The sequence below is a fragment of the Colletotrichum siamense genome, assembly GCF_013390195.1.
Source record: "Colletotrichum siamense strain Cg363 chromosome Unknown KSG_Cg363_contig05, whole genome shotgun sequence".
Classification (NCBI taxonomy): Eukaryota; Fungi; Ascomycota; class Sordariomycetes; order Glomerellales; family Glomerellaceae; genus Colletotrichum; species Colletotrichum siamense.
The window spans coordinates 5,338,687-5,352,192 of record NW_023501018.1 but is presented as its reverse complement, the minus strand read 5'-3'; the positions used below and the strand labels follow the sequence as shown (position 1 = coordinate 5,352,192).

General features: G+C 54.6%; 2 protein-coding genes across 2 annotated transcripts; one reads left to right on the top strand and one right to left on the bottom strand.

Annotated features, from left to right (window-relative positions):
- Positions 1 to 92: 92 nt before the first annotated feature.
- Positions 93 to 1,545, bottom strand: NUF2 (putative kinetochore protein NUF2; the record flags this gene model as incomplete). The annotated part of the gene is made up of 2 exons (XM_036640851.1): positions 93 to 206; positions 271 to 1,545. 2 exons carry the CDS (start codon positions 1,543 to 1,545, stop codon positions 93 to 95), a joined length of 1,389 nt encoding a protein of 462 aa, XP_036494373.1.
- An 8,493-nt stretch (positions 1,546 to 10,038) lies between these two features.
- On the top strand, positions 10,039 to 12,675 carry CGCS363_v009001 (uncharacterized protein; the record flags this gene model as incomplete). Its single annotated transcript, XM_036640850.1, has 1 exon — positions 10,039 to 12,675. One exon carries the CDS (start codon positions 10,039 to 10,041, stop codon positions 12,673 to 12,675), a length of 2,637 nt encoding a protein of 878 aa, XP_036494841.1.
- Positions 12,676 to 13,506: the final 831 nt, after the last annotated feature.

Below are 13,506 nucleotides of genomic sequence, written 5' to 3'. Positions count from 1 at the left end.
CGACGGCCCCCAACCCCAAACGCCGAGCCCGTGGTATCTCTAAATCATGTCTTCGTTGCAAAATTGATCATGGACAAAAAGAGACCCTCACTTCAAATCGCCTGCTCCATCTCGGTGATGTACAGTTTGATGTGGGAGTCCATCTTGAGGAACTCGTCGTAGGCGCTGTGGATCTCATTCTCGATGTTCTCCTTGAGATCGAGCATCTGCCAAAGGGTCAGTATACTGTTGCATAGTGTCATTGAACAAAAAGAGTGACATGTAACGTACCTTCTTCTCCGTCTGTTCAATACGAACTCTCCGTCTCTCCATATCTTTGCCCTTCTCCGTTCGCTCCTCGGTAAGCTTCCGGTGAACTGCGCGCAACTCCTCCATCTTCTCCTTGGCCTCGTGAGCCTTGGCAGAGCTCTGTTCACGGAGCTTTTCAGTCCGCTCGTTCCACTTGACCAGCTGCCTCGATAGCAGAGACTCGGTCCGCTCAACCTCGCGTACGTTGTTACCGCGCTCGGAAAGAGCGTCTCGCTGCTTGGCGTTCTTGAGGTTCTCTTCCTCCTCTTTGGCCAGTTCGACGCCGATTTCGTCGAGGATCTTGATACAGGACGCCACATCGGTTGAGACCACAGCAAAGGAGTCGGCCGAGGTCTGCAGGGCACGCGAGCGACGGTCCAGTGAGTCAATGTGTGACTTTTCACTGTTGAGAGTGTTGCTCAGCTCGGTCAAGCTGGACTGTAGCGCAGAAGGGCTCTGCATGACATATGGCCTCAGCTTCTGGCTCTCCTGCTTCAATGCCAGCTTCTGCGCCGTCTTGTCCTCCAGAGTGGCCGTGAGCTCCGTCTTCTTGACCTTGGCGTCCTCGAGACGGGCAGCCACACGCTCCTGGTTGCGACGGAGGTCCAATAGCCTCTGCTTCAGCTCCTCATTGCGCGTCGTCTTCTCGCGCACCTGGGCCTCCATTGCCTTGCGGTTGCGTTTCATGTCGGCAATGCGCACCTCCATCTCTTGGTTTTCCGAGTACAAGCTCTCGATACGCGCCTTGGTGGTCTCGGCCTTGTTGAAGTGATCGTCGATGACACTCGTTTGCGACTCGCGGAAGCGCACGAAGTTGATGAGGTAGCTGAAGATCTTGACGAGGCGATCGTGCGACGGCTTGTACAAGTCGTTGAAGCTGAAATCATTAATTCCGCATTCGGCGAGCAGACGACGCAGAGAGACGTAGAAGCCCATCAGGTTGCGAGTGTCGGGAGGGACGACGTCGGAGTATTCGCCGCAAATGTCCTCGGCGGCAGCGCGCATGGCAGGCTCAACGGTCTCGCGAGTGGCATTGAGTAGCAGCTCGGCGAACCACTCGAAGATCATCTGGACCTGGAGAGGGTTGGGTTTCTGGAGGTCGGCGACAGTAAAGGGGATTCCGATGTCCGTTATGCAGCCGACAATCTCCTTGTCGGGGAGGCGCATGAACGCGTCGGCCTCATCTTCCTTTTTGCGGGTGTTTCGCGACTGGGTTTGGTTGGTGGGAATGATGCTCATTCGAGGATTGTACGACATCTTGGGCGATAGAGAGCCCCGCGTAGAGGCAGTAATGCGATACGATGTTGTGAAGAAGAAATAGGTCAATCGCTGCTTGAGTAAAGTAGTTTGATGTTGATCGGGCTGTCGCGACTGGCTCTTGGGCTGCGGTGCGGTACCAAAAGATTCTAGATTGGCAACCGTAAACAGAAACGGTCCTTTGGGCGCCGTGTTGCTCCGCCAACGCCCCCACACCTTATCGATAGGTAGACGGAAGGGTCATGTGACGTCTTATGTAATACAGCGTCAGTGATAAGTCACAACACAACCGACTTATTCCCGGTGCTCCGTGCACGTTTTTCGCCCGGCGCCAACCGGTGGAAAAGTCCAGTGGTCCAGTGCTCCCCGTCTTTTGTGGTTTCCAATTCCTTCCTAACTACTCTATATCAATATTCTATTCGTATATAGTATATACATACACCTCTATATTAGAATAAGCTCTAGAGAAATATAAAGTTTATCTATAAATACTTTAAAAATAATAGCTTTAATACTATAAAGTTAAACTTTCTTTTTTTATATTTAGTAACTTTAAAAACTACTTAAAAATATAAGTTAAAAAGAAATATTTATAACTTAGTTTAAATCTATTATTCTTAAACTTAATAGTTATTATTATAAAACTATTATTTATTAAAATAAATATATTAGAATAAAATATTATAAATATTATTAATATAATATAAGTTTTCTCTTTTAATTTAAAAATAATTATATAAACCTAGCTAAAGTAGTAAACTTTATACCTATAAAATAATTAATATCTTAACTAATTTATAAGTATACTAATAATAATAATAAAACTCTTATATAAAGAATAAGTATAGATCTTTATTTTTAATTTTAATACTCTTTTTATAATTAATTTATTAGAGGATATTATAATAAATATTAAACTTAATACTCTTAATATAATTAACTAAATTAAAGTAAATATAGAATATAATATTTAGTTTTTTTTATTAATTTAATATTTTAGAATTATAGTAATAGAAGTAATCGTTATTAAGCGAAATTTAATAGTACTAGTTATTTATAGAGATTAAATAAGTATAGTTAGAATAGATCCTTATATAGATAGGTAATAAACTCGATAAAACTATATTACTCTGTCCCCCCTGCTGCGGCAGTGCTCCCCGTCGTGAGAATGGAAAGAGTGACATTCCAATTTAGCAAGCATCCAGAAGCCCAGCGCAACGTTCGAATTGACGACGCCGCATTGCCGATTCGCCCATTCCCGCAGAGACAGTCTCAAGTTGAGATGCTGCTCGGAACACCAGGAAACCTTGTTGCAAAGCATAACATGCATGATTCTCCAGCAATGACTCGAGACTACCACCCTCAGCTGCGCCTGTGAAGCTTTCCATCAACTCGGAACGTGGGAGAGCAACAGAGAGACAACCGCATGCCAGACTACGGATACCCAGAGGCGGATTTCCTCCCATTCAGGCATGATAACGCCGAACCGCAGTCCGCTGCTGGAGCATTGCTCAAGTTTCGGCCAAACATTGCATATCACTTCCCGCACAATCAAGTACCGGCGTCGCCAGGATATCGAAAGAGCTGCTGCTGCACAGGAACGAGGAGAGGACTATTACAAAGAAGCGGACCTTATGGTCCAGTCCAGAACACCCTCTAGCAATATACGCCCTTGCTCACGACGGCAGATGACCTTGTCCCATCGCCACAGCTTCAACTTCGCTTCCCTCAAGACCAATTGAACGCCAGCAACCTCCTCACGTCGAGCCGAACGGGACAGAGATGAGCAGATGAACACACCCTCACGACAGCTGCGATCTGCACTGAACCCCAGCCCGTTCCCGCACTCTGCCCACATGGCTCCCAGGCATTTCCGACTGCCCTGTCCTGCGTGCCTGCCATGTCTGGACTGACTGCAGTCTTTGACTTTCATCTCCCGCCCTCGTCGAACCCGCCTCTCTGGACCCAGACACGCCAGAGTCATCTCATATCGTCGACACCCTGCTACTGGCTGCCCTTTTACGGCTTCGTCTCTGAAACATCTGACATTGTGCGAATTCATTGGCCAAAAAGAAACAGACTACTTATGACAGAAGCTCCGAGCGTGAAACACTGGAATTGCTTTTCACCATGTCCCGGTCTAGCGTCGCCGCCAGGGAGCTTTTTCATCAGATGAAAGGGGGCTTGCACAACCGCTATTGGCTATGGATTCAAATCCGCAAATCTGCTCTGACCTCGACGCATGATGGTCTAGGCCGTAGCCACAGAACAGACCTGCCAGAATCGATCATCACTTCCTTCGCTTGTTCACTATCGGCCCCTCGCGAAGGACCCCTAATCCGATTCAACAAACCAAGAAGAGCAAATCGTCCGATGGGCCTCCACGGGTGACGTGCAGACCTCGCGCCTGAACCGTGGTTCTTCTTGACGGGGCACGGGAGGCATGAACGGCATCGCCGCTCACTTGCGACGATCCATATGTCAAGCTGACGAGGGAGAAATGGTTCACCATCGAATCATCAACTGTTGCTCCTGCGGTCATCATCATCCAGCATGCTTATTCCTAGCGCTGTGCCAATATGGTGGGAGCAAGTGCTCCTGATGGCTCACAACACAGGTGCACACTCCATTGCATGTCCGTCTGCTTTGACACGGACATGTCGTATGCTGGGCGCCACCACATGAATGAAATGAACAGCACGTACAGCAGCCCGGAATGAGGCCGCATTGAATCGGACAAGACGATACAGACGCCGCCGATATGAACAGTGGTCTGTGTTTAATCCGATGTAACGGAGCGACAGAGCGACAATTGTCCACAAACATCCTTTGCCTCCCCTCCCCGTATCGCTCTCTGCAGCACAACGCAGCACCAGCAACAATATCCGGGGGAGTTTGCACTACGTGTCGAGTCTGACAGGCACGATGCCGCCGACACCTGCAGTGTGCATCGGTCCACTCAGGAGAAATGACGGCGGAGCACGACACGTTTGACCATATCTCGCATGCAACCGTTGGAAGGTTGCTCAATCGCCGGTTGGGAGTATCACCACAGCACAGCACGCAGCCAAAAGCCACGGAGTGATTTCCCGCCCGCAAAAAGGGAAGCAGATTGAGGCCGCGGTTGAGGGATGACGAAATTACGCCGTGTAAGCTGGGAAGTCTGCGAGAGAAACGGCCCCCGCCGCCATGACGTTGTGATAGGACGCCAATCTTAAGTGATCGCCTCCAGGAGGACTAAGGAATTAGAACCCCGGTCAGCCGCCGCCGGGCGAACAGGCTGGTCTGGCGCGGTTTGGTTAGCAAGCCAAGCAGGGCGGCAGGGTGAAGCCACGGACAGTGATGAAGGCCCCTTCACTCGCAGCAGCCACGGCGCATCAGCTGCAGGAGGTCCATTGCAACGTCCTGACTCTGGGCTGGCAAGGTTGACGCGCATCCTTGTGATGGAATGTTATCCTGCCCTGCCAGCCACGGGAGCCATGACATAATGGTCGAAACCTTCTGTCGCATCGCCGCGAAGCAGGAGCCTTCGGATACGTGAGGGACGTCTCAGGCGCAGTGAGAGCGAGAGAGAAGAGGGAGGAGGCTCGTGGGCCGGACTTGATAAGAGGATAGCAAACAGCAAGGAAATGCGATGCAGCAGGACGGAGACGAAGTCTCAGCGTCGCAGTTCGCCATGCTATGACCACATACCATACACAGCAATGGGGCGACGGTACGGCTATCCGTCCACAAGAAAACTCCGATCTCATCGCAGCAGGGCGGGGAGAAGTGAGAAGTCAGAAAATTTGCGTGATGGGGCAATGAATCCAGGCCTTGGACGCCCTTGTCTTGTTCGATGCCGGCGAGTACCGGGCCCCGAGGCCGTGGGCGGCTTGCAGCAATACGGGTTCCAGCATGCTCTGAACCGCCTGTTCAGGTCTTCGCGGACGAATACGAAGGAAAATTGAGGGTATTCCACCAAAGCGACCTGCAGGTTCCCACCTAGGCTGGCCAAGATCGTACAAAGACTGGCCAGTGGTTGTAGAGGTTCGTTGCCTGACCATTTTTGAGTTGTGCCCGATACGGCCCCGGAAGCTAATGGCCACGAGGACATCTAGGTACTCGTGTCCGGCTGTTGAGGTAACGGTACTTGTGGAAGAAGACGATGATCCCTGCCACCCAACGGCGCTTGACCCTGTGCCTGGCAAACAGCACGTTGGACGCTTCAGGATTTTTACAAGTACAATCCCTTCAGGCCACGCACACTGGTGCCACAGGCGTTCCCTGCTGGACAGACAGACTTGACCTCGTTGCGCATGCAGCCGGGTCGCTGAGCTGTTTCTTCGCCCCTGTCTTGAGCACTGGAGCAGCACAGTACGGCGGCGCATGGTGAGCGATAAGGATGGATGGCAATGGCCCGGAATAGAAACCGTGTGTGGCCAACAGGAACAACGAAGCAGCGGGATCTCTGGCAACGCGGCAGGCGGAGGCAATTGAGGGACGCCATTCTTGAGGCTAGAGAGGTCAGATGGTGTGCCCCCTCAACAGCTAAGCAGTTTCGGTCAAGAGCCGTCGTCTTTGTATGCTTTGTCAGTTGGCTGGCGTCAGTGCCTAGATGCTGGAGGAATGGGGCCGTGAGGGGATAAGCTTGAGTACTTCTCCCATCTGGGTCTATCGACTGGAAGGACAGACAGCGACAGCGAGCGCTAGCTCTGCCATCTGCCTGGGCTCCTCGACTCTCCCCCAGTCGATCCCAACCCTACAAACTGACGGCGGGACGGCCGGTACTTGGCTGGTGCCAAACCGATTGTCAGTGTCACCGACAACCCGCCTTAGGGGCTCTTAGAGCTGGAGCCCAGCGCACGCCTCGTCCTGTGCAACCGTCTGTGAGTTGAGCCCGGCGGGCAGACGAGGCGGCGCGACGAGATGGAAGCTGGGGGTTCGACAGTAGAGTTGGCGGAGGAGCACACGAGCCACCACCGAGCTTCCGTCAACCTTCGTTGGGCAACAAGTAAACGACAACTTGACGCTGTTGCCTCGTCATCAGGATCAGGAGGCGAAGAGGCAAGCTGAAAACCAGAAGCCAAAAGACGCCATATCGTATCAGTCAGTGTGCCCTTCCCAGCTTGAACGCCGTAGTAGCCGGAGAGACGTGCCGGGCAAAGCGTGAATACTCTCTCGTTTGAAGCCCTAGGCTGTCGCTATCGCTTATGCGGCAAAGAGTTGCAGCCGATGGGTTTGTTTCTCCGTATGTTCTATGGTTCGTCACGCCCAGCAACAATAATTGTTTGGTTCAGTGCTACAGAACCAGGGAATATCCGATTATCTTCCTCATCTAGCGGGCGTGTGGGTCGCGATTGGACTTGAGCCGGCGCATCTGGATATTCTTGGGGGTTTTCGGGGTCCAATATGTGGCACAGCAAGGAATAACTCTATGGGAACACTATGGAGGTTTACCCCAAAATGAGCCCAAAAGGAGGCGCTTTAATCAAGAGTCAATCGAGTCGATGCGTCGTCTATTGACGACAATATCTTTGATGGAGGCTGGGAATGCCTGAGTCGGACGGCGAACTTCGCCTCTCGGAATTCCCATCCCTCTCCCACGAGAGGAATGTTTATGACTCAGGGACAACGGCATTCCTCTCAACTTTGGAATGATATCCGTTGAGGACCCAGACTCGGATTCAGCCAAACAGCTCAGATTCAGGGAACATCTGGCCGGCAGACTCGTAGACCGCCTCGGCAAGAAACGCTGGCGGCTGCAGTCGTCTGCATATCTACGGAGTTGCGCAGCAGCAGAGAAGCAGGCCAATGACGAGACTCAGAGCTCAGCATCGCACCCACCCGTCTGCTGCTGTTCCTGTCCCCATTCCTGTTCCTGTTTTCCGCAGCTTCCTATTGAACTGTATCGCAGCCAACAGTGGATCTGGAGACTGGTGAAGCATGTAGATGTACTGCAGCTCTCACTGTTCAGAGCAAAACGTGCCCCGAACCTGGGTTGTGCTGTACGAGTTGGAGACGGGACGAGAGCCGCGGATACGATGCCGCAAGGTACGGGTACCTTGCCTTAATCCCTCCCACATCCCTTCCTTTTTGCCTTTCTGGCACCTACACATACTTTTTGCTGCCTTTCTGCCCTGGAAGCACAGCGCCCGGCGGCACGGGTACTTCCAGGGTAGACCCCTAGGACAGGACCGTTGGAAAAGCCGAATAGTTTTGACTGGTAGCTCTGTGTTGTGCAGGGAAGGTCCAGCAGCTGCTTGAAGTATTAAGCAACATGTACATTGCTTCGCTATCAACGGCTGGTCATCAGTAAAGATGGGTGGAATGACAGATAACAGCAATGGCCCAGCGGCAGACAAGGACGAGACAGGACATGGCAAGAAGAGACTGGTGGCAAGACACCGGGAGGCATTATGAGAAAGCCGCTGAGACACTGGGACGTCAAGAAGCCAGGGCGGCGGGACGGGCTGGAGCAAAGCAGCGGCGGACCAAACAGGGCAACGAGAGAAGAGACATTCAACAGCCGGCCGCCGTCCGTTTCCCCCCTACGATCCGCTCCGGGCATCAATCAGTCAAGACAGGCCAGGAACCACCTCGCATCAGCGCATGGCAAAATCCGCATCGCATCGTATCACTCGTCCTCAGTTTCCTGCTGCTCGTCAGTCTTGCTCCCTCATTCACTCTCCTGCTCTCGAGTCCAGACCAGGGCAGACCAGGGCAATGAGCAGCGGGTGGTGCGCCGGGGAGGAGGTCGGTTCCACCCCATTGACACTGAAGGAGAAAATATTTGCGGCGATCAAGCCCAGTCCCATGTCCAATCGACGACATCGACATTCCCCCTGCCGGCCGGAGTCTGCTAGCCATCCCTCGGGCTCCCTCTCCTTCTGGCGGCGGCGGCACAGGGGGCACACACACACACATGTTCTAGGAACAAGACCATACTGCATAATACTATCGCCGCAGCAAGCACGGCATCCCCTAGCCAATTCTTCCATGAGCGGCCATCTGTGTGTGCTCTGCTCTGCTCTCAGATTGATCGGAGCTATCGATGCGATGCGCAGCACAACGACATACAACACCTCCTACGGCCAGCGCATTGCGGAGTCACGCACAGCTTTCTGAGGCACATGGCACATCTTCACCCCGTTAAGGACCCCATTTCTGTCTCCATCAGAACAGCAGAGGAGGGACCACTGACCAGGAGAAGGAGAAACGAAGAGAGAAACACACCCCCGGCGGCGGACCACACCACGACCATGCCCCATGTCCATGTACACACCCCCTGGCCCTTGGTTGACCCTTGACCCTTCGCAACCCAAACCCAACCAGCCCTGGCCAACCGTCTTTTCCTGGTCTGGTTCCAAAGGTCCCCGGCTCGCTCTCCCTTGCCCTGCCACCCAGTCGAGCAGCCCTGTTCCTATTTGGTCAGCACTGTAAGGGTAAGGTCGATTGTACCTTGCGGAGACCACTACAACTATGAAGTACGTACTGCAAAGTACCGGACCAGCACCAGCACCAGCACCAAGCAGATGCACCGGCAGCAAGCCAAAGTGCGCCAGCCAAGAAACAAGCTGTCGTCGTCCCAATGCCCGTCTGCAAGTGCTGAGTTTATGTACACCTTCTTGCTCCTGACCAGTGTGCATGTACATGCGTAGTGAAAAGTAGAGAGACGGATGGCATACAGCACCTACGTAGTTGGTCTGAAGTCAGTCTACCTATCCAGACCAGTCCAGCAGCTTGCATGTCCAGCACCAAGGAAAAGAAGGAAAAGGCCTGCTGGCCCCCTTCTGGCTCTTCTTGTCTGTAAGCCTGATTGATGCGATTCTTTCTGGGCCCCCTCCCCATCATCCGCCATTCCATCATCTACGTATGCTATCTCGCTCTCTCTCACTGTCAGCCATTGTCCTTTGCCACTTTGCATAGCATATGACTTTGTCTGTCCCGTCCCTCTTTTCTCCCCTCTACATGTACCGTTAGGTTGCTGCTTCCTTGTTGCATCCCTTACCCTTTCCCTCGCCTTTCCTCCACTCGCTTTACACACGCGCATACGGTCCGGAACACCTCTGCACCCAAACCCATATTAACTGCTGCACAACCCTGGCGCCTTCTTTAAGCAGGCAAGCTTCTCGTGTTCCTCTCGCTCGGGTCCTACGCAGCCTTACCTTCGTTTTGCCCGAGCCCATTGCGAAACTGGTGGCGACTACTACGCAGCAGTACAGTGCAGTACCTACCAAGCCTCTGGCAGAGCCGAGTTTGGAAGAGAGACAATACCAGACATACAACACCAACAAGAGGCAAAAGGACCTCCCGGCACGGCAGCATAGAGATCTAAACGAGACCGCCCGTCCAACACGCAGCACATGTCCCCCGATCTCGAGTAATCAACACCGATCATGCACTCATACAGTAACCGGTCCTGCGACGAACAACCCAGCACTCCGCGTTAACACACACGTAACCCCCCCCCCCTACCATTGATTGCTGTTGGGCGACAAGGCATTGGGGAAAATGGCCCTCTGGCCCTTTCGCCGGAGGAGCGGTCGCAAACGCTCGCGAAGCGGCGCAAACCTGTCCGACGTCGAGGCGCCTCTTCCACGAGACGGTCTCACCACGGGCGGCGCCTCTCATGCTCATGTCCAGCAACAAGACAGGGCGGCAAAGCCGAAGAAGAAACAGCGACTCGAACAAGAGCAGCAGCAGCAGCAGCATCACCCCTCCTCCTCCAAGAAGCTGACCCGACGGACCCGTACCTACAGCTTCTCCCCTGGTCGCAACGACTCCATCCGTGTCGCGGGGCAAAAAGGCTCGGGTCCACCGGTACCTGGGCGGCTGACAGGGCCCTTCCCAGCCGACCGAAATGACGGAGAAGAAAAAGGGGATCCCGCGTGGCAGCGGGCGCCAACCCTACATAATGCACGCCACGGCCAACCCAAGAAGGGCTCTTCCTCCCGCAGGAAGTCCAGCAAGCGGAGGAGAGACGACACGGATCGCGAGGCCGAGATCAAGGCCATGACCAACTTCGCGCCGGTACGGCCAGCGGCCGACGACTGGACATCCGGTCGGCCGATGAGGAAACAAAGCAAGAGAGTCAAGACGACGGGGGGCCTCGGCTTCCGCAGCAGGAGCAGAAGCCCTCTCGAGAACAGGGCCTCCGACGTCTCATTGCCGATATCGATTCACTCCAGCATGTCGTCCGACTCCGAGATGCACTCGTTCCGGGTGTCGGCCCTCGAAATGCTGGCACCCCGACCGACATTACGACACACCATCTACCCACGATGGGGCCCTGGGCAGAGCAGCTCGGGGCATTCACGCCACCAACAACAGCAACACCAACAACAGAAGAGAAAGGTTTCCGAGAGAGTGCCCGAGTCAGTGGTGAGGGCACACAAGAGAGTGAACAGTTTCGCCGACGACCTCGACGCCGCCGACCTGCGAGAACTGATGGAAAGAGACACGAGGAGGAGGGAACGGAGGCGTCAACGAGACCAGGAAAGAGTCGAGAGGAGGTTAGCAAGGAGGGCGGAGAAGCAACGCGAGGCCGAAGCTGAGGCACGGCACAGCGGCTCTCCCCCACCCGTGAACATGGAGAGAGGTGTTTTGGGCCGGGAGATGGTGGGCTTGGGCATCGGGGAGGACACAGCGACCTCTGCGGTGGTGACGTCCTCCAAGCACAAGCGACGGGCATCCAGCTCATCATACCGACCGGCCAGGCATTCAACAGAAGAAGAACAGGTGCTACCCCAACCGGAACCGATGGACATTGATCACGACCTCCACCGACCGTCGAGCATCCAGCCCGATGTTCCCTTGTCGGCGCCGTCCCCCAAGCCGCAGCAGCCCGTTCCCGAACGCAAGCCCAGCACGAAGCTGGCGCCTATGGGAAGCATCAGACTGAGACGCAGCCTGCTTCGTTCGAAGAAGTCAAAGTCGAGGTCAAGGTCGCCGGAAGAAGAGCATGCCGTGTCGCCGCTGTCGTCAAGACAAGACGAGACCATCCCCCGCAAGGCGTCCGAGTCAATTCTCCGGGCCCGTCTGTCACTTTCAGCCCTGTTCCGCTGGGGCAAGAGAAAGAGAAGAAACTCTGGACCGTCATCGTTCTCCAACACGTCGCGTGAGGAGATGCAAGCCGCCGCGGCCCAGGCCCAAGCCCAGCTTCAGTCGCAGACTCAGACACAAGCGCCACCGACAGAGGAGCCGCAAGCGCCAATGCAAGTGGTGCCGCCACCGATCAACTACATTCCTCGCAAGGTCAGCTCCGGCGTTCCCAAGCGCACCCGCTCGCGCTTCAGGGAAGACCTGCCCGAGCTCCCCCTCAGTCCTCCGGACTCGCGCGTGGGGTCGCCGGAAGTGGACGAGCCTCCTCTGCCCATTGTCTCGGAGGCCAGGACCGCAGAAAACACTCTTGACGACGATGAATCCCCCGCCGTCGTCAGGCACGACACTCCCACCTCTGATCTCCGCCGCGTCGACGAAAAGATGGAGAAGCTCGAGAAGATGAGGCAGACACCGACCTCGCTGCGACACAGCATCCAGCCCTCGCCCGAGCAGCCGCAGTCCGTCTCCCTGGCGTCCATTGACTCCGAGGCCTCGTGGCTCTCCGGCCGCATCGGAAACCGCAGGGCGTCGGGCATGCGCGCCGCCAGCATCCAGCGCTTCCAGCCCCAGAATCGCAGCCACTCGCCCTCGGTCAACGACACCGAGGAGGAGCTCGCCGATGACGAGTACCTCTCCAACCTCGCCACGCCGTCCCGCGAGATGCTCGGCGCCGACGACGACGAGCGCACGCCGCGCAAGTCCACGGGCGACGCGTTCCCCAGCAGCGACGAGGAGGAGGTGACGATGATGGACGAGGCGGACATGAAGTGGGGGTCTGTCGAGAGGCAGCGGGCGACGGCGGTCGTGCCGCATCAGCACCAACGGATCAAGAGCCGCGAGGGCTTGCTCAAGACGTTTGAGGACGTCGACAGCCCCGCCACGTCGGCCGAGAACTCCGAGGGCGAGACGCCCCAGCTCCAACGCGCCACGAGCGTGAGCCTCAGCAGGGGCCTCGCCAGGCATGTGAGCTCGGGGAGCGCAAAGATGCTCGAGGTCTCGCCCCGCGCGAGCGTTGACCAGAGGAGGACCAGTGATGCCGTTTACTAAATGAGCAGCTAACACAGATGATGACAGGGGAAGATATTGCCAGCCCAGCACCAGCGAGACGACGATCTTTCAACATTTCCTTATATCTCTATCTACGTCGACAAAACAGATTCGACACCCGACGCTCATTAACCTTTCCTTAACTGTCGTACCGACCATATTCACTCATTCAACTCTCCTAACTATTTCCTTGCCACTGACGACAAAAACCACAAAAACACTTGCAAAACAACAAAACCCTGAATCTCGACGTGCTGGCTGGCTTATCGACCTCGAAAATCTTCTGGACTGCTCATGGCATCTCACCCGTACCTCTCGTCTTCATCTCGGCAATCGGCAGCAGCCATTGGGCTTCTTTGATTCACCTGATGTGTACGATACGACCTTACGACCCGCCTTCCTACTTCCCCGGTGCATACTAAGCGACACGCTGTATGCTTTCTTCTTCGTTTCGTGTTCTTGGCATATACCGTTTGATACCACGTCTCCCATCTCCCTTCCCCCCCCACAGGCGGGCAGGGGATGGATATGAGACATTTGAGATTTGTTGTTTCTTTATTACATTCGAAAGGGACGCGCGATGGTCCGTCCCCTTTCTGGCGGCAGCACAGCACGCACCACCTCTCGTTCGGGATATCCCACCCACCCCTTCTGGTCTTTTACGGCAAAGGACGGTGGAACACTTACGAAAAAAGGGTGGCATGCGTGTGCCGAAAAGATTAGACTGGAAGGAAAATCAGGAAGGGGGCTTTTTTGGGAGAACAAAACAGGGCATTATGATATGCACCTTGGGATGTGTATGTGTATGTAGTACAGGAGGGCTTCCTGGAT